This window comes from Orycteropus afer, unplaced genomic scaffold (assembly GCF_000298275.1).
Source record: "Orycteropus afer afer isolate SDZICR_OR568_19922 unplaced genomic scaffold, OryAfe1.0 scaffold00352, whole genome shotgun sequence".
Classification (NCBI taxonomy): domain Eukaryota; kingdom Metazoa; phylum Chordata; class Mammalia; order Tubulidentata; family Orycteropodidae; genus Orycteropus; species Orycteropus afer.
Window position 1 is genome coordinate 1,525,906 of NW_006921939.1, and position 20,918 is coordinate 1,546,823.

Genomic DNA, 20,918 nt, shown 5'->3' on the forward strand with positions numbered 1-20,918 from the left:
TATCACTACGGAAGTAGATTGCCCCATCTTCCTTCCGAGGAGTGGCTGGTGGGTTTGAACTGCCAGCCTTCTGGTTAGCAGTCAAGTGCCTTAGGCCCTATGCTACCAGAGCTCCTAACCAGCACAGTAGGCATATGATTTCTCACTCTCTGTGACAAGCCCTCTCATGGACTTCCAGATACCAGAACTAAAGTTCATGTATTTTAGCCATGGGAAAACATACTTAAGGAGTGAAAAGACCCACATATTAAGTTCTCGTAACAAAGTGAATTTTAGACAAATCTAAGCGTAATATACAAATACCTGACTTGGTATGAATTACTCCCAAACTCAACTATCAAAAAATATGCACTCACTGAGAAAAATTAAAGGAAAACCCAAAATAAAGTTCTTAAAAACTCCTTACTTTCTTCCATCCACAGTTGAAGGAAGGAAGGGAGGGAAGGAGGGAGGGAGGGAGGGAGGAGGACAGAAAGATAGAAACCTGGTTTAGATAAGAAAGCCAAATTCGACAAAACATTGTAAGGAAATAAACTCCCAAAAGTCACATATGCTGCAAAAAAAAAAAAAAGAAAAAAAAAATCAATAATCAAAATAATAAGACAGAATCTTCTTAACAAATGTCATTTTCCTACCCGTTGCCATGATGATCTGGACTATGTCAAAGCTTCATCATGGCAACGGAAACTATCATCATAAAATGGTACAGTAAAAGAGATAGCTAGACCAAGAAGGGGCAGGGTCTCCTGGGAAGAGGTCTGCAGAGAGGCCCAGTGACTGGTTGCGCGGCTCAGTGTCAGGAATAATGGTTGTACGGTGGAAGGGGATGCCCGATGCCATTTTGGAAATGATGATGCTGGCGATGAGCAAGATATTCCGCATAGCTCAGGGTCATCTTTTCACTACGGTACCTGCAAGAAAGTTATGTAAAAGACAAAGTTAACATCAGGAAATACGCTCTTGACACGCCAGCATCAGAGTTAGGAGAGACCCGAGAGCTCACTTTAGAGATTGGGAAACAGAAGCCCAGAGAGAAGCAGCAACTTGCCCTGTGTCACACAGCTAATAAGTGGCAAACCTAGGATCAGAACCCTGGAATCCAAGCTCTCAGTCCAGTGCTCTTTCTAGGCTACTACTTACTCCTTGTTTAATTTGTTCTAGAAATTCCAGAATTTTTTTTTTTTCTTCTAGAAATCTGATTTCTTCTTTACCCCCAGTTTGCTGACAGGAAAGAGCAGGGCAAAGGCAATCTATTACCATCATGTACTCAGCGTCATTCCCTCGAGTACTTTTTCTTCAGGGATCTTGCACCTCTCCCTCCTTAGCAGTTTCCTTCTCTCTGTGCACACATCGACTTAGGTCTCCCCATTAAGTAAAAAATAGCCCAAAACTTTTCTTAATCCTGGTACCGTTGAACCCTCTCTCTTGCCCATCTCTAGCTGCCTTTTCAGAATCACATTTCTCAAAGGAGTGGAGTGTGTATATATATATATTTCCTTCAAGCCCTCATCTCACACTCTCAGCCCGGGGCTACTTGGCTCCTGCTGCCACTCCAGCACAGAAACTGCTCTCTCGGGCCACTCCTGATTGGGCCTGACCTCTCCATTACCACCCTGCTCACTCCCTTTCTGATGCTCTCTTGTCCCTGGGGCTCTACACCACCACACTCCTCCGCTCTTTCCCTGCTTCTCACACTGCTCTTTACCTAACTGCCCATCTTGTCCCTGCATTGTAGGATTTTTCTACATTTCCATCAGCTCTTTTGCATCTCTACTCTTTTCCCCACAGTGAACCTTCCTTCATAGCTTCAGCTATGACCTCTTAGATGACTCCCAACTCGCCATCTCCAGCCAGGAGCTCTACCCATGTACATTTTCAGTGACCTATTAGACATTTATATGTAGGCATCCAAGGAGCTCTGATAGCACAGTGCCTTAGGCATCAGACTGCTAACCAGAAGGTTGGTGGTTCAAACCCACCAGCCACTCTGTGAAAGGAAAACTGGGCAATCTACTTCTGTGAAGATTTATTGCCTCAGAAACCCAATGGAGGTTGTTATGAATTGGAATTGACTTGATGGCACTGAGGTGTTTTATTTTATTATTTTTTATGTAGCTATCCCAGGAAGCACTTAAATGCACGAACATGACTCTCCTCCTGGGGCCCCTACCTTGGTTAATGGCATCTCCACAGGCCCTTTTATCAAGATTAAAGCCCCAAAGTCATGCATCTTTGACTTGTTCCTCTTCCCTACTTCTAAATGATGACTAAGTCTTTTCCTTTCTTCCACAGTATTTGCACAACAGTTCCTTCCTTTCTTCCCATCCTACAAGCACAGCTCCCATTTTATATTTTTTGAGCTGCTGCCACCAATTCTTACATAATAGCAATGTCTCCTAACTAATTTTCCCATTTCCAATACCAGCCCTATACCTCTCCAAATCCACCTTGACTCCCCTGTTTAAAACCTTTGAAGGGCTACTTAACTGTCTGTCGAATCAGGTCCAAACTTTTCAGTCTGAAACTCCAGTCTACTTTCTGGGCCATATTTCCTTGTCATGGCTGTGTCATATATGTACACTGAAAGGCCAGACAAACCAGACTAACATTCTTCAGAACTTGCTCTATACTTTGCCTTGACGCACAAGGTCTTCTTTAAGGGAAGAATTCCTTTCTTCCTCTGCTCTCCACCTGGCAAATATTGTATCCATTTTCCAAGCCCAGCCCAAAATCTGTCTCTTCTTTGAAACCTTCTTTTATCTTTCATTACCTTCTGGAATTTCTCTTTCCCTACGTTATGATCTCACATTAGCTATCACATTCTATGTTGTATTAATAATTCATTTTTACATACCCTCCTAGCCCCCTAGCCTGTGAGCTTAGTGATAGCAGATATGGAGGCATTTTCAAATTTGTATCTCAGAGCTCAGAATAGTCCAATTTTAGACTATGGGAATTCAGTGTGGTTTTATGGAATTGAAATACATGGAAGCTTGTTGTTGTTGTTACATAGCCCGGCTAATTGCACCGAGAGCTCTGGTAGCATAGTGACTGCTAACCAGAAGGCTGGAGGTTCAAACCAACCAGCCACTCTTTGGAAGGAAGGTTGGGCAATCTACTTCCGTAGTCATACTGCCTTGGAAACCCAAGGAGGGGTTGCTGTGAGTCAGGGCTGACTCGGTGGCACATAACAACAGCAACAACAACAACAAAGATGGGAAGGATGGGCTCATACATCATACAGACTTTACTGACAAGCAAAGTTCCATTGTATCCACCCTCAGTATGGCCCTGCCATTCATTTCCACTCTGTTGCAGAAAAAAGAAGCAAGTATAGTTAGAGAGACCAAAGATAATCAAAGGGTTGTAAGGCATATATGTCCTGGTTAGCCTTGCACTAGAAAATGCCTTCTGTACCTGGTCAATTTTATGGTTTTCCTGAATTCATTAGTAATCGGAGCTTTGTATCCTCCTTTCCTCAGTAAGGAGTCTATGGTCTGAATATGGTCCCATCCTGTGGAGAGTTGACCAGATAAAACATCAGTCAAGCACATGTAACAAGCACCTTTGGTTAAATACAAAGTGACTTTGTAGAGGTCAGCTATCACTGTCACCAAATGCCACCAGCTCCTTTGGTCCTAAAAACAATCACATAGAAGAGCTAAGATTTCATCCTGTACAGAAGCAAGTTCACCCCACACACCTAGCTATCTAAGATGTTTAATGACATTGGTTTCATTATCTCAACCACATTTGAAGGCACAGAGTCTAAGAGGCTGGCAGAAACTGCTCAGTCATGTTTCTGTAGCAAACCAAACACCAATCTCTAACAGTGACATCTTTTAAAAGGAGGAGAGTCTAAATGTCGTTGTGCCAACTTGGTAGTATTCAGGACTCCCATATTAACTCATGGTAATTGCTATTCCTAATGGTATCTTCAGCAGTCAGTCAAGCACATTTTGTGCCATATTTAAGGGCATTTTTATGGTTCTAATGTAAGATGGTATGCTAATATCTAAGGTGCTCTATCTCTTATGTATGCTTTATGAAGTCAATGATACTGAAGAACTGAGCAATCCAAATAAACCTTCAGATAGCTGCCTTCAAGGCTAACTCTCTTGTTTTGGGGTTTAATGAGGTTAACTTTTGTTGTTATGTAGCTCAGACTGGTAAGAAGCAAACATGGGAAAGCAAAATACAAATACTTTCTGATGAGAAGAAAAATTCCATAAGGTGAAGAAGAAATATTTTTTTCAGCTAATATGCAACTAGAATTTAGAAATGCCTAGACAGGACAAAAAACTACAGAGTAAAATGGTATTTTGTAATGCAGTGTTGGTTCATAGAGGCTTGTGATACCTGTGTGAAATAGGAAAACTTTTGTTGCTTAGGAACTGCAGATCAAGCATATAAAACACTAGCACTCTGTGTATTCTCAATGGCCCTAATCTAAATGGGAAACCTGCAGTCATGATATTACAGTAGTAGAATGAGTAATGACAACCACCTAAGAAGGAAACATTTTGATACCGACAATGACAATGAAACAAATGGCTTACTTACGTGACAAGACTATGCACAGTGCAATATGGGAAAATGGCACCTCAAATTACTAGTAGCACATTGTTACTAATTTTACAAATCTTTACTTTTCTCAAAGTATATTTTTGTGTGTTTATACTGTCAGAGATTCAACTACGGTGTAATTCACCGATTTGACACAGACATTGCAGTGGCGTTGTGGAAGAGTTATTGCTTATGATTTGACATTGATCAATTATCAGACATAACTGCAAGGTCAGATATCACGTTTTAATTTGTATATTTGCTTAAATTCTTCACCAGCGCGTATGAAATAAAGTACAACAATGACCTTGCTCCTTTGCAACCTCCGGTAGGTAGGTGGCGGTGCGTTTTGATCCTTTTTCATTGATGAATTCTATTCTAATGCCATGTACACCCACCTGAAAGAAATTGGCAGTTTTATTAGTACAGTCTTCTTCATAGAAACAGAAAGAAAAGGTTATAATTTAACTTTCAAGAGAATGCAGTTCTTCCTTCTCCCTTGTGTTTGGAAGGCCATATCAGTATTCTTTTTCCAAAGCTCTGTGGGTTATGAAGGCCATTCTCATGACCATGGAGACTGAAAATGTGTATTTGCGGGAGCCCAACATGTGCTGGGCTGTGCGATTCTGTTCGAAACTGGGACAACCAATCTGGGGCTGTGTGTGGAATAAGCTGGTTGATGGCAAGAATCCTGCCCCTATTCCCACACTGTGGGTTCATGGTAATCAGGAACTAGACAAGGGGAACTGATTCAAAAAGACAGCAAACAACCATCGTATTTTGCAGGTGCAATCACCACTTCAGATTAAGTTCCAAAACCTCTGGGATGACTCCTCCCAAACTGTCTAAAAAAACACTGTTGCCATCGAATCTATTCCGACACATAGTGACCCTATAAGACAGAGTAGAACTGCCTCCCAGGGCTTTCAAGGCTGAGGTATTTACATAAGCGGACTGCCATGTCTCTCTCCCGCAGAGCAGCTGGTGGGTATGAACCACCAACCTTTTCGTTAGCAGCTGAGTGCTTAACCACTGTGCCGCCATGGCACCTTCTAAGCTGTATAGTCCCTTTAAACCTTGACTTATATGCAATTAAGCAAGCATGGCCAGATAAGACTGAAAAAATAAGAATAAAAACAAGCAGACCCTATAGCATCATCCATTACAGATAGTATTTCTAAAAAATGCATATGGCTTAAGGTGGGCCAGTGGCAACCCCTTACTGCCCATCTACATCAGTGCCCCCACTCAGTGCTGCTACATTTAAGAGCAATAAAGATTTCAAATCACTTTGGGGCAGGGCAGCTTTGCAGTTTCTCTAGATACTAGCCCAGAGACTGCTATACTTTTTCAGTGTGAGACAGACAAACCTTTGGTGATGCTCTCAAGAAAAGTTAGTTTTCTAAGTAAGTGTGGGCAATTTCCTGGTATTTTTTAAAAAAATAGTACACTTTTTCCTTAATTAGCATATAATCTGAAAGAATTGGTCTTTTCCACTCATATTTCACACAGAATAGCATATAAACCTAAAGATCATCAAAAAAGGTCTCAATTTCTTTGTAAACACTGATATTAGAAATGAAATTTCAAAAGCATAAACAATCCCATTCTGTTCTCCCAAACCAGGGTTGCTGTCAATCAGTGGTTTCCTGGAATGGGGCTTCTTTTCCAAGCAGGTGAGTGGAGTTAAAGATATGCTTTCTTTCCATCAGTAGGGATGGAAAGGTAGGTCTGGGTCAAGAAAAGGGGAAGGAGCAGTCAATGAAAACCTCATTAGCTTCTGCTCTTATCCTGAAATTTTCCAATTTTTCAAGGGAAAAAAATTATCTGGAAATCCATTTTGTTCTTTCCTCCAGGTCTTCATCCATCCATCCATTACAGCCTGTCAGATCTTCTGAGCAGGTTATGGTCTTTTATTAAAGCATATCTCTGTGGCTATTTCTTCTATCTATTTAATATCAGTATAATTATGAATCTCCTGCTGAAAATGCAACTGGGGCAACTGTTTTAAAACTAACACAGTAAGGCTTCCCATTCCCTTGTGGGGAAGGACTATGGACAGCTGAGAAGAAATCTGAGTGCTTACCTATCAGGTATTTCCAGGATAAAGGACATCTACTAATCTCCCCAGTGCCTGACACAGTACTGAGACAATGACAAATTTGCAATGGGTTCTGTATACTGAGTTTCTGATCAGTGATTTTGACATTTTCTTTCCTTCGACAACACTGGATTCTTTATAATTTGTTTTTAAAAATATACAGCATAAATAATTTATGCTTCCATCATTCATTGACGTGAATTTTGAATCTTCAACTCTATTCATCAAAAATCTGTCATGTTAAAATTGAAAAGAATATTTGATGCTTATGAAAGTGTCTAAATCAAACTTCTGAAAGGAAGAATGTTTCCCTATCTGTGAGATGAGTGTTAAAGTAAATCAGTGGTGTTCAACTGGTATGGAATATGTGTGTGTCGGGGGGGTGTTGCAGAAATTTTATTAGACTTTCAGGCGGTTTCACATTTAAGCAAGTATAGTTTGGAAACAGAGTAACTTCCTAGGTGATTTTGATTCTAGGTGAACTAGATAATCTCTAATAGCCATTCTAACTCTGACAAACTATGACTATGTATTGAAAAAGAATTGTTTACATAAATAGTGGGGGGGGGCGTGATTTAAATACTTAAGTCCTTTCTTCATGAGCAAGTACATGATGTGTTCTTCAGCAAAAATTTCAGAGGTTTTAAAGCCTCATAATCTAACAATTAAAAGAGCAGTTAAGACCAATTGTATGGTATGTGAATGATAACTCAATGAAACTGTTACATTACACCCACTCCTCACTTATCGACATGGTTAGGTTCCCAAGACCAGGTCATGATGTGAAAATCAGCATTATGTGAGAATGGAGGATAACATATCAGATCACAAAATGGAGGATGACTATATCATTATATAACTGCCAAATCATATCATTACATAACTGCCAAACCACTGAGAATCATGGCTCAGCCAAGCTGACACATGACCTTAATGATCACAGCCAGCATTACTGTTACCTCAAAACCTGACATTCATTACTGACAATCATACACTGTTAATGTGCAAAATAGATGGTTATATATTTCACTATTGTTGTAAATGTGAAATGTCAGATAATGAGATAGTCAATAAGTGAGGAACAGGTGTATAATAAAGGAGGTTAAAATAAAAAATGAAGGACATATTGACCAGAATAAAAAATATTCACCAATATTAGTGCTTTATTTACTTTTATATTTTGAGGAGGCCCCACTATCAAATTTGACATGGAAACATATCATTAAAATTCTCTCTTTTTTTTAATCATTGCCACATTTTCAGCTTTGTTTTCTGGCTTCCTATGATTCTGAGCAATTAACAGCCCCTATGGATTGAACTGTATGTATGGTGATTTGTAAAGTGAATCCTTTATAAGAATTAACTTCTTTGATAGGTCAAAGATAGACTTCACAAAGATATAAAGTCAAAATCAGAGTGACTCATTTTTCCACTAGTACAATTGGGAGAATGATAATAATGTTGTTAATAGACTCAAAGCATGTTTTCCTACTCTCAGGACCACAGACACCATCGCATAGTCAAACTGCACAATCAAAACAGCAGAGTGGAAAATGGCCTGATGTTGAGAATGACTGATTCTGGCCCCCCACCTGTGTAAATCGTTGGCTTTGCAAATTAAGCCATCTCCACGAAAATAACTTTATTCATACTGTTTCAGGGAGGCATCTGTCAGAACTGCAACTCCACAGTGTAACCCTCATACATTGTACTTAAATCCTCTATTTCATAGATTGGAAAATCCTTTGGCCTAGCAGCATCCCAAGAAACAAAGGCTGTAGCTGCAGTTGTCAGATAGATAAAGAGACCAGCTAACCAGGAAACTGAGATTCCCTGAAGCAAACTTACTTTAAAACTCTATTCTCAGGAACTTTGTTTCTAAAGATGGATAAAGAGATAGGATATGAGCAAACTATGTCACCAAATATACCCCTAACTAAGCTACCACTGCCCAAAATACAGACAGGTGAGCAAAAACTGGAAACTTGCAAATCTGGCTTCATGGAAGTCTCCAGGTCATTTTCAGATTATTAGATGGTCTGAAAAAAAAAATGCTTTCAACTTCCATCAGCTGTGATAATATCCTTTTAATCAAGACTGTACTTTTGCTAAGCAAAGCTATAAATCAACTTGAACGGTAGTAAATTAAATGTAGGACTTATAGATAAGAGGATATGGAATTAAACAGAGCTGTATCTGTGTGTGCTGAGAGGATACTGTGACCAATTCAGTAGATTCCTAGTTCATGCTAAAAAGAAAGCCATATTTATTCTGACTCATTCCATATCAAATGACTTTTATTAATGCTATTATACAATCATTTGTTTTTAACATTGCACAGAATTATTAAATATCGAGATTAATATTAAGACCCTAAAAATATATCTTGATTATTCTGGGGTTGATTATCCAGTTTGGGGATTATTTATGCATACCCAACTCCACCTGGCATCAGCCCCATCCTCTTTCTTCTCTGGTCCATTTCTCTATTTGTTCACTCCTCTATCAGAGAGCATGTGGGCACAGAGAGAGGAGATACACACAAATTAATCAATTTTGCTACATAGTAAAAGGTTTGGTAGGAGAAGAGATTAGAAATAATGGCTAAAATGAAGCTTCTAGACTGTCTGCAGATTTCATTTATCCTTATTATCTAGTCCCTTGTTAGAAATGTAGCTTCATTTAAAACTATTACCCTCTAATGCAGTGACCCTCAACAGAGGAGCATTTAAAAAAAAAAAAAAAAAAAAAACAGTGCCCTCTCCCACCCTCTTAGAATACATGGCCCATATTATGCTTCACATAATTGCATAGGCAAAGCTTTATATACCCTAGTTTGTCTGTAAGTCCAGTGTTAGTCCTGTACCCCACTAGCAGCACTACAAAAGAGTGAAACATGAAAAACCGTCATCTGGCCAAAAGCATCAATGAGTATAAAATGTTTTCTGTCTTAAGTTGAGTAGGTCCCATGCAAGCCTTTGACCATTAGGATCTACACTTACCTCCAAAAGTCCTGACCCTCAGAGCTAAATCTGGCCCTGGTCACATCCTGGCCCATAGGACCAGTCTACTTCCTCAGGTGACATCCTGTCATAGCAAATGCTACATTTAGTCCCACTCTTCCCATTTTCAGAACCAACTGCTTGGCTTCCCTGCAATAATATGGCCATAGCTTACATACCGATTTTCACCTTGAATGAAATAAAAAATATATATATATCAAGAGATCAAAGAATTGAAAAGCTGTCTGCTATGTCTCTATAGATGAACTCATTTAGTAAAATAGTCTTTGCATTTAACAAAGCAACCAGTTACCGGCCATTCATATAAGACTGACCTGCCAGACTCAATATGCCACTTCACTGAATTGAATGAAAGGACCCTGTTCCTAATGAGAGGAGCTCGGGATGTTTGGCAGCCCCCCACCCCAACCTTTGCAGGCTGACATCATGGAGTACATGCGTGCTCTTTCACAGAACAGCCCCTGGGACCATGGACAGAAGCAAACTGCATTAGACAGCCTGGGGGTCTGATCCAGAGTCAGGCATTTCTTATATTATTAGGAGGAAAAAGCCATGTGTGATATATATGGGTTTTTTTTTCCCCTAGAAGCACAAACACCACAATGCAGCACATTCCACTCTTTCACTCACAGCCCCAGAACACATTCTGCCTCCCCTCAGCCCCCAGTTGAGCCTTCGGCAAACAGCAGCTCTTCCATTTCCCACTGAAAGCAAATTCAACATGAAAGAGGAAAATACTTCAAACTTGGATCTATTTCAAATTTATCTTCTTGAATAATTATTCTTTGGGCAAGAAAAATTAAGGTTTCAGTCATAAAGCCTGAAATCGATAACAGTTTGTACAGATCCTAATGAATCACTTCCCCCAAGCCTGATACTACCAAAAAATTAAGATGAAATATTATCCAGATCTGCCCAGCAAATCCTCAAAGTTGTGACTTTGTGTCACTTCAAACCACCCTCCAATCTGAGAAGCAAGTCTGATGTTTTAAAGGTGCCCGTGATATTAACATGATCTCTTCAGAATTTGGCCCAGTAATACAGTTTACAAAGAGTGTTGCTCCGATACAGTTTTTTTCTTAACTCAATAATTTTTACCTCTGTAAACATGAAAAATTATAAACCTGGCCTATTTTTGGTTTATAAAAATAGAATATATATCACAAGAAAGAGAGAAATCTTTAAAAAAAAGTATAAAGGAAAAAAATAAAGGTGACCAGTAGTAATCTAGTACCACCTAGAGATAACCCTTGCTGTGTTGTTGTTGTTGTTATGTGCCCTCGAGTCAGATCCAACTCATAGCAACCCCTCCTTGGGCTTCCAAGGCGGTATCACTACGAAAGTAGATTGTCCAACCTTCCTTCTGAGGAGTGGCTGGTGGGTTTGAACCGCCAGCCTTCTGGTTAGCAGTCAAGTGCCTTAGGCACTACGCCACCAGAGCTCCCAATTCTTGCTGTAGTGAGTTAAAAAATCATTTTCTTCTGAACCGAGATCCACCACCAACTATATTTTAGGTTGTTTTTATCCATTATCCACTTCCTGTTGCTGTCCTTGCTTTCAAATAGCCCCTTAAGTAAGACGCTTTTAAAAGCAGAAGAAACACTGGAAATATAAATCCAAAAGGATAATGGATTGCAAAACCGTCCCTTGGACACAAGTAAGCTTTTAACATATTCATCATCTACCTTAGCTGAGGTTATCTTTTCTCTTGTTATTTTGTGAAAACAACTGCAAAGATCCCCTTGACCAAAATATATGTGTGTTGCTCTTCTCTAAAATCCCTGCAAATTAGTCACCTTTAGCTTAGAAATTAGTTCCATCTCCATGGACCAATTTTTGGCTTTTGCAGAGCTTACCAAAGGACCAATTAGTGCCAATTTTGATTCATGTAGGAACTTAGTCATCTTGTCTATCAGGAACATAAGCCTGCCAATTTATTCCACAAAGGCCCTGGAACAACAATCTGATAACATTCATTTTAACTAATAGCTGACGTACAGCTCTGAAATACCTGAACTATCTAATAACCATCCCTATGAACTTTTAGAGAATTAGTGAGATTTTTCAAATAAAGCATGGAGAATGAAGTAGTGCTTTGAAAAGCTATGAAGGCAAACATGTTTACATATCATTTGCAATAAAAGAAATTTTCCTTGCTGTAAGATTTTTCAGAGGACAATTGACAGCTCCAAGTGCAAATAAGGAAAAACTTTTTTCCTGTAATGATAAATTACAATGAGCATTCCAAAAAAAAAAAAAAAAAAGGAATGAGGAAGGGAGTAAATTTATAGACTAGGAGACTAAAGTTATACAATTTCTTAAAATCCAGAGATGTGCTTGAGTTTACTTTCTAAGACTAGAGGGATGACATTCACCTTGTGGTAAACATGCCCAGTATGAAATAATGTTTGCCTGATAAAAAACTAAGAAAAATCCTATTTGTTAGAACTGTACGTTGAGTAGTTGACTCACCACAGTTTTCCTCTATCTACAAAAGAGATTTGTTCCTAAAAAGTTACATGTGGGTTGAATTTATGTAAATGAATTCATCTTGAATTCAAGAGGAAGACAATAAAGAAATCCTACAGTGAATCTTCCTGCAAAGCAAAATATCTATTTGTAAAGTAAGACCTTAACTCCTAATCTATTTGATTAATTTGAATTTACATATATAATGTTCACTTAAAACGGGATGTAGTAAACAAATAGAGGCATTGATGATTCTAGAATATTTTCCTTCCTAAAGAGAATTCTTTAGTGAAAAAGAAATCTAGAATGCACTATTTTTCAAATTGGACTAATTTTCAATGGAGTGACTACATTTAGGCTGGCAGTGGGCATTTTACAAGTTAGAGAACTCTTCCCTATGACTTCTGAATGGCCAGTGGTGATTCATTCTCTAGCAGTAAAATAAAACAGAAGCATTTAAAAAAGGAATCCCAGTGTCAGAGTCAGAAGGGACCTCCTCCTTGCTGTTGTTAGGTACCATCGAGTCAGTTCCGATTCACAGCAACCCTGTGAATATGAGGACAATCACTGCCTGGTCCTGCGTCGTCCTCACAGTTCTTGCTGTGCCTGAGCACATAGTGGCAGCCGTGTGTCAATCCATCTCGTTGAGTGTCGTCCCCTTTTTCACTGACCCTCTACTTTGCCAAGCATCATATTCTTCTCCAGGGACCGGTCCCTTCTGACAACATAACCAAAGTACCAGAGATGAAGTCTGGCCATTCTTGCTTCCAAGGAGCATTCTGGCTGTACTTCGTCCAGGACAGATTTGTTCATTCCTCTGGCAGTCCATGTATTTCATTATTCTTTGCCAGCACTACAATTCAAATGCCTTGACTCTTCTTCGGTCTTCATTATTCACTGTCCAGCTTTCACAGGCATGTGAGACTATTGAAAATACTTGGGTCAGGTGCACCTTGGTCTTCAGAGTGATATCTTTGTCATTTAACACTTTAAAGAGTCTTTGTAGTGGATTGGCCCAGGGAAAAATGTAGTTTGATTTGGAAGTTGATTGTGGATCCAGGTAAAATGAACTTGACAACTTCAGTCTTCTCCGTTTATCATTATGTTGCTTATTGATCTAGTTGTGAGGATTTTTGTTTTCTTTATGTTGAGGTGTAATTCATACTGAAGGCTGTAGTCTTTGATGTTCATCACTAAATGCTTCATTCAAGTCTTCTTCCCTTTCAGTAAGCTAGGTTGTGGTATCTGCATATCACAGGCTGTTAATGAGTCTTCCTCTGATCTTGATGCCACATTCTTCTTCATTGGAAGGGACCTTAGATGTCATCTAGTTCAACCTTTTTAGCTTCTTGGTGAAGAACTGAGGTCTAGAAAGTCCCAGAGCTGGCTAGTGCCATCAGGAATAGAACCTGAGTCTCAATTCTCAAAATTGTTTTTAAGTGCTGGTGATACACATATCCATGCCAACTGTACATGAGAGAATGGACTATAATGGAACTCCTAGAGAAGGAGGAGGAAAAGGGTTTTAGGATTATGGGGAAGGAAGCAGGGAAAACACCCCACACCAAATAGCACAATGGGAGGGAAGTAGAAGCTAACTTGAGGAGGTCCAAGAACGGACTAAACAGCCCATTTCACTAAGGGAGTCAACAGCCAGTGGATATTTTTATGCATTAAATCAACTTCCAAGAAGTTACTTTACTTTCTATGGCTTGCTTCCCCACTAGGCTTCTTACACATTGACCTGTTGATTCACAGCAGATTCTTTCTAGATGGCCAGGAGGCATGAAATATTCTCTTCCCAATGCTCCATAACACAGGAGAAACATTTATAGTAGAGAATCAGGACAAAGACTAAATTATCGTAATGATAGCGACATCTTATACAAAAATCTTAAAGTGCCTGGAAAAATATTGAGAGAAGCATTTTTGCTAAATATATTAAGTCTATGTGTGTGTGTGTGTGTGTGTATTTTTTAAGGTGACAGTCTTCACTTGGGAGAAAGCCAGAACATACTTTTATATCATTGTTGCTGTGCTTGTTAGGTGCGGGCGAATCAGTTCTGACCCGTAGCAACTCCATGTCCAACAGAATGAAACACTGCCTGGTCCTTCGCCGCCCTCACAATTGCTGCTCTGTTTGAGGCCGTTGTTGCAGCCACTGTCTATCCATCTCGCTGAGGGTCTTCCTCTTTTTCATGGATCCTATACTCTACCAAACATGATGTTCTTCTCCAGGGGCTGATCCATCCTGATAACATGCCCAAACTACTTTATATCACAGTTGGGAAAAAGTAAACAAGGGAGGGGGACAACATATACAACTAGAAGCCATTTATTTCACTTGATGACTCTGTGAGTCATACACGCCATCTGTGTATGAATGGGAACTTTTCAGTGGTACATTAAGAAGAGCCAGAAAACTGTAAAACTTTAAGAAAGAAAAGGGTGAAAAGGAGATCATTAACTTTTAAAATCTATGGTAGATAATGACGGTAGCCAATTTATTCATCTCATCCGTTTACTCTCATGAAGGTTGTTACGAAAGTGCTCTATTATTAACTACAGGCTAACACGTCAGAAATGGAGCTGTGATCACTCAAGAGGTGTGCTTTAGAGGTTGCTTTTAAAGTGAAGTGCAGCTCTCTGAGTACCAGAAGTCCCACGAGGCTTACTTGCAATGACAGATACTTGGTACTTTACGTACAGAGCTAGGAGCTTGGGGTCTAGCTCCACAGTCCAGGGACAGATTTTTGGCATCACGGAACAGTCATGCTGGCCAGCCCCAGCCAGCATGGGCTGACTACATGTAAATGATGTGTGCTAAGAAGAGACAGTCTGTCTTAGGACCACAATGTATTGTCCAAGTGACAAATGTATGGACAGGTGAGATACTGGTAATCCAGGCAGCTGGATATAAAATCTGCCTTATGGTTTGTGAAAATTCTCTTTATCTATTGAAATATGATCTAAGGGTATGCATTTTAATACAGAACCTCATGCCTTCAAATGATTTTGTTGCTAAAGCACAGAAATAAAAGATGCCTGACTACAATTTAGATAATGTTTTGACTTCTGTCAGCAGATTGCTACATTTGCTCCCAAAAGATCACTGGTAGCATACTTGCTATACGAGCTCTTCTACAAACAAAAAGCTTATTCATTTATATCATCCTGAAAACAAGTAGCTAGAAGATGACAGACCTAGAATTACCTCTCAAGTCAAATTCCAACTATTATAATGAAATTGGTTTTATATCCGTTTAGATCTTTAAAAGGAAATGTGGCTCCCAACTAGTTTAACGGTATCAGTTCTAGGCCATATATTGCTTTACAGGGCTCCAGTATGCTGCACGAGCTTTTCTTTCTAAAGTACTGTATCTGTCAATCATCCTGTCATTCAGAATTAAGATAAGGCTGTCGAGTGAAGAGCACAGAACAAAGGTGATAAATTCCTGTGTTCAAACACAAGGAAGAATCATGTTGGATTTCCCCCTAGGGGAGCAATTTTCCTCATTTAACAACCATTTTAGCCTTGCAGGTAGATATTTCAATTTATCAGCTCATAATTTTTTTTCCCCAAAATTAATCACTCATCATCCTTCTCATACCTACTGGGACAATAAGTAGATCTTGACGTGGGCAATGATCAGTGATCCTTGGAGGCTGGGATCAGTTTCAATTGGTCTTTACAGCCATTGTGGAAGGGATGGTGTTTTCAATAAGCCATTATAAAATCTCCCCAGATTTATTGAGTAGCTACGTATAGACACTAATATTAAATGTGGTAATTGCTATTTTGAGGAAATATAACATATGGAAGCATTACTGATCATTTCTTTCAATTCAACATTAATTACCTTAATTAAAGATTAATTACATCCACCTGTGAAAACATTTATCAAGCATTCCTTACCTTACAAATAGATGCATTCTAGCCTCTAAAACAAAGTTTGAAGTAAAGCCTACTTCCCTACTCATATCCATTATAAAATGAGAGGCATGTTACCAAAAGAATTTTCCAATAGACTGAGTTAAAAACCTTAGAGGAAGAAGACAGTAAGATGGTAGGTAGCCCTGTGGCAGTTCACTTGTTCCCAGATCATTTGAAAATTAGGTGGCTATTACCACTGGTCACGTTCCTTATCCTCACAACCACAACTCTCTTGTTACTGAAATGACTTAACTAAGCTTTGGGATTTTTAGACTTTGCTCTCTTCCTGCTCTGAATTAGGAATTCTACTGCAGTAACACACTTCACAGTGGGGGTCAACTCCCAAACTATAGTTGGACCAGAAAAACCATATGTTAGAGGTTTCTGCTTATGTATAAAATATATTCATTACTTGTTTTTGACTTTAAACTTCTCCATTCTACAGCAATTCTGTAACATTCTATAATGATATCCTTGCTTTCCCTCTGACACACATATTTTGCACTTCAATTTAAAATTAGATATTTACTGTGAATAGGAAATTTCATTTGTGGAAGAAAAATTGTACCTATTAAACAGTGTCAACTGTCTCATAGTGAAGAGTATATTTTCATAGTACAGACTTATTTCTCATAAAGGAAATTCCCAATATAATATAAATATATTTATATGTGAAGATAAACCATAGACGAAGATCTCCCCATAATTTTCTTTTAAACAATGGCTTCTCTTCAGTTCATTATGATACCACACTTATATGCAGTTCATTTATTTTCAGTATGATACCAGTTACATAAATGAATATGCAAATATACTGATACAAAGACACAGAAAGAGAATGAAAGAAATGTACCACAATGTTAACAGTGCCTACTCCAGAATGCTGGCATTATGAATATTTTGTATTTCATTTTTATACGTCTTTTAATTTTTAAAGTTTTCTTCTTCAGTACATCTGAATGATTCTTATGGAGAGTCAGTTTATCTATATAAGATATTTTGGCATTTTTAATTGTGGTAAAATACACATAAAATTTACCATTTTAACGGCTATAATTCAGTGGCATTAAGGACATTCACAATATTGTGCAACTGTCACCACTCTCTAGTTCTCGAACTTTTTCATCATCCCAAATGGAAACCCTGTACCATCAAGTAATCACTTTTTGTTCCGTCCTACCTCTCTCCGCCCCCCAGCAATCACTAATCTGTCTTCTCAAAGGATTTGCCTATTCTGAATATTTCATATAAATGGAATCATACATATATGACCTTTTGTGTCTGGTTTCTTTCACTTAGCCTAATGTTTTCAAGGCTCAATCCTGTTGTGGCGTGTATCAATACTTCATTCCTTTTTAGGGCTGATTAATATTCCATTCTATGGATATACAGAGTCCCTTGGTGGTTGGTGCAAACACTTAAGCAAGCACTTGATTACTAACCACAAGGTTGGCGGTTCAAACCCACCTTGGTTCCTCAGAAGAAAGGCCTGGTGATCTGCTTCCAAATGGCCACAGCCTTGAAAATCCTATGGAGCAGTTCTACTCTGCAACACATGGGGTCACCAGGAGTTGGGATCAACTCGACGGTAACAGGTTTGGGTTTCTGTTTTCAGTAGGGCTATACCACATTGTATTTATCCATTCATCAGCTGATGGATATGTGAGTTGCTTCTACCTTTGGGCTGTTGTGAATAGTGCTGCTATGAACATTTGTGTACAAATTTTTGTTTGAACACCTGTTTGGGCATATACAAGGAGTGGAATTATATCAACATATCATTTTTTTAAATGTCTTTTAATCTACTTTTTAGCACTCTTGTGTTTAAAGTAGTAATGCTTTTTTCAGAGTTATAAAGAAGAACACTTAGAATATCATTCCTACAATAGCACCATTCCATTTTCAGTCACTGACTGTGGTTCATTTTTTTTTTAAGCCCAAACCACATTCTTGCACTTAAAAAAGTAATTTTCACCCTTTGGGAATAAATTTTTCTTATGCCAAATACTTTTCACTCTGATGAACTAACTAAAAAAGACAGTCTTTTCCTCTCACCATAGCCATTCTAGCAGTACTTAATTCATTTTCAAATGCTTACATATTAAAAATGTAAAAATACAGGTGCATGCATGTTTATTTTTTTGCTTCAACAGGAAAGCAAAACTTAACAGACACCAATATTTAACCCCTAAGGAATGTACTCGATACCCAATATCACAAAGCGGTATAGAATCTTCTAGATTTCATGCTCACAGATGATGACCAGAGAGCATAAATATACCCTGAAAGAGTACACAATTCCTAAGGGTTTTACCTCCCACTATCCGAACAGAAAAGACATGAACATGAAAGCATAATAATATTAAAGTTAACTTTAGGTGTAGACAGTGCTTGAAGTGGGCTGAAGAGGATGAGGGTGTACTCTGGGCTCACCGTCAACTATTGGATACCTATTTTTCCTTCCCCCAAAACATATGCACCCACACATATGATTCACATCTGTCCATCTCTCTCTCTCGTGCACACACACGCACTGCAATCCAGAAAACAGAATACATAATTCTGGCTAGGGAAGCAGCAGCAGCAGCCTTATAACAGGAAGAGAATCATCCGAAATTGTTATATTTATTAATAAGTAGGGGATATGATTTAGGATCTTTTAAAAATAAAGCACTGGGGAACATTTCTGTAATATATAGACTTTAATAAGAAAAATTCAAAACAGGAAAAATAAACTTACATAAAAATATAAATTAGGAAATGCCTGTTCTACAAAAGGTTTTATACATTCTAACTTTGTTAGAATCAGCATTACAAATTTTTTCTTTATGAAAAATCTTAAAATGGTTTCATATTCTGATAATGCTCCAAAAAAGTCTTACCACAAAACCCAGAAGGAACTCTTTCATCCTACTCTCTGCAGAAAAGTTTCTAAATAGTTCTGGCATAACAACAATACTTTATTTATAGCATAGAGATTTTTCAAATGAAGATTAAGAACCTCATAAATGTGTTATTCTGAATGTGGAAAAACTGAATTGCAGTGTAGTGAATTGTCCAAAGACTCACTAGGAATCAGGGCAAAGCCAAAAATAAAATTCAGGTCCAATTAACTGTCAAGATAATGATCTATCCACAAGGCAAAATATCTCAGTTACTATGGGAGATGCTCCTTCTAAAAAAACAGGACATGGTATATCATAATGATATAGTAATGCTATTTATGAGCATGTTTATGACAAAGAATGCTATGCATATCACTGAATTCCCATCATTTCATTCTAATAACAGCACTTATTTCTGTATACTTATTTCTCTCTGCTACTACTGTCAGGTGTTTTTTATGGCAGGGGCCAAATTTTACCACTTTTGTACATGTAGTACAGTTAGTTCCTGGAATACAGTGGGTATTCTGTATGGGGTGTGTTTGTGGATAAGACTTCACAGACATACACTCGGTTACCACCTCCCAACCACCAAAGTAGATCATGGTTAGGACCTCTGAATGTCATTAACAAGCCAACCACATATCCTAAAGAATAATAAAAATACAATCTACTCCAAATGGAAATATACAGACATAGCCTAGATATAACCTTAATATTATTTGCCATGATTAAGTGCATAAATTAAGGTAGCAAAGAATGAATTAGCATTATTTAACTGTAGTTAATCAACATTCTCTTATTATCTGTGAGCTGGTTTCCCCAACTGGTGTAGTAGCCTAACTCTTTTGCTCCTTGTTTCCTGCATCCTCTGACCATCTAATCACTTAGTGGCAGTTATACCAGAGTGCACAAGAATGGAAATAAGGAGAAATAAGTTCCAATCAATCCTTCTAACTACTTATTAACAGCTTTTATGAGGTTCCCTGGTGAAGTAGTAGGATAAAAATAAAGATCAAATGCAGTTTGGGGATTATACCATTCTACAAACCTCCATCATACATATCTCACTGATCAACTGTGAACTTTTTTTGTGCGTGTTGCTCTGGACCTCCATTACAAGAGAGAATGGGCTGAAAGAGTTATTTTCTAGGCCTAATCTTTAATAGCTACTCAGGATTTACCTTCACTTTATTTTAAACCTTTTTGATAATCTTACCTCCCAGTCCAAATAATCACAGACATCTTCAAAATTAGTGAGCAGAGACACTGAGCAGAAAAGCCGTGGTAGCTCATCCCTTGTCATTGGGGGAAAACGGCTATCTTTAAGGGCACTGTTGAAAACAAAGCAAATATGAAAACAATGATCAGATATGACATTTCCTAATTTCAAATGCAGGTGATAGATTTTAAAAAAATTACACATCAAAGGTACAATCTTTTTCAAATGTATTCAAAGGCCCTGAAGATTTTAGAACTGGTGGTGTAGTGCCTAAGGCATTTGACTGCTGACCACTGGGTATGAACCACCAGCCACTCCCAGTGGATTCAAACCACCAGCCACTCCTCGGAAAGAAGATTGGGCAATCTACTTCCATAGTGATACCACCTTGGAAACCCAAGGAGGGGTTACTATGAGTCAGAAACGACTGGGCGGCAGTGAGTTTGGATTTTTTTTTTTTTTTTTTAAACTGTTCTTACTAGCCAATCCTGTGACTATTTCAAATGTAAAGAGTGAATGATCAATTACATTCCCTGTACAGTCATTTCCTGGTGCATTTCCCTGTTACTTGTAGAATGTGAGAATGTCTTGTTTTACTTTTGAGGGAAATAAAAACCAAACTTGTGGAAACTTGTAGGAAGACTTCAGGGCCTAGTGCTGGTGGAGGAAAAAATGTGTATGTATATCTATATCCATATATATGGGAGGAGGGAGAGAG

At 38.4% G+C, this 20,918-nt stretch overlaps 1 protein-coding gene across 1 annotated transcript in view; it reads right to left on the reverse strand.

Annotated features, from left to right (window-relative positions):
• Window positions 1-796: 796 nt before the first annotated feature.
• Window positions 797-20,918, reverse strand: part of AMMECR1 (AMMECR nuclear protein 1) — a 184,422-nt gene continuing 164,300 nt past the window's right edge. The window contains exons 3-6 of the mRNA XM_007952592.2: window positions 20,198-20,312; window positions 4,874-4,964; window positions 3,418-3,514; window positions 797-911 (exon numbers count right to left, since the gene is read on the reverse strand). Coding sequence (XP_007950783.1) covers window positions 797-911; window positions 3,418-3,514; window positions 4,874-4,964; window positions 20,198-20,312 — 418 coding nt within the window. The remainder of the gene's footprint in view (window positions 912-3,417; window positions 3,515-4,873; window positions 4,965-20,197; window positions 20,313-20,918) is intronic.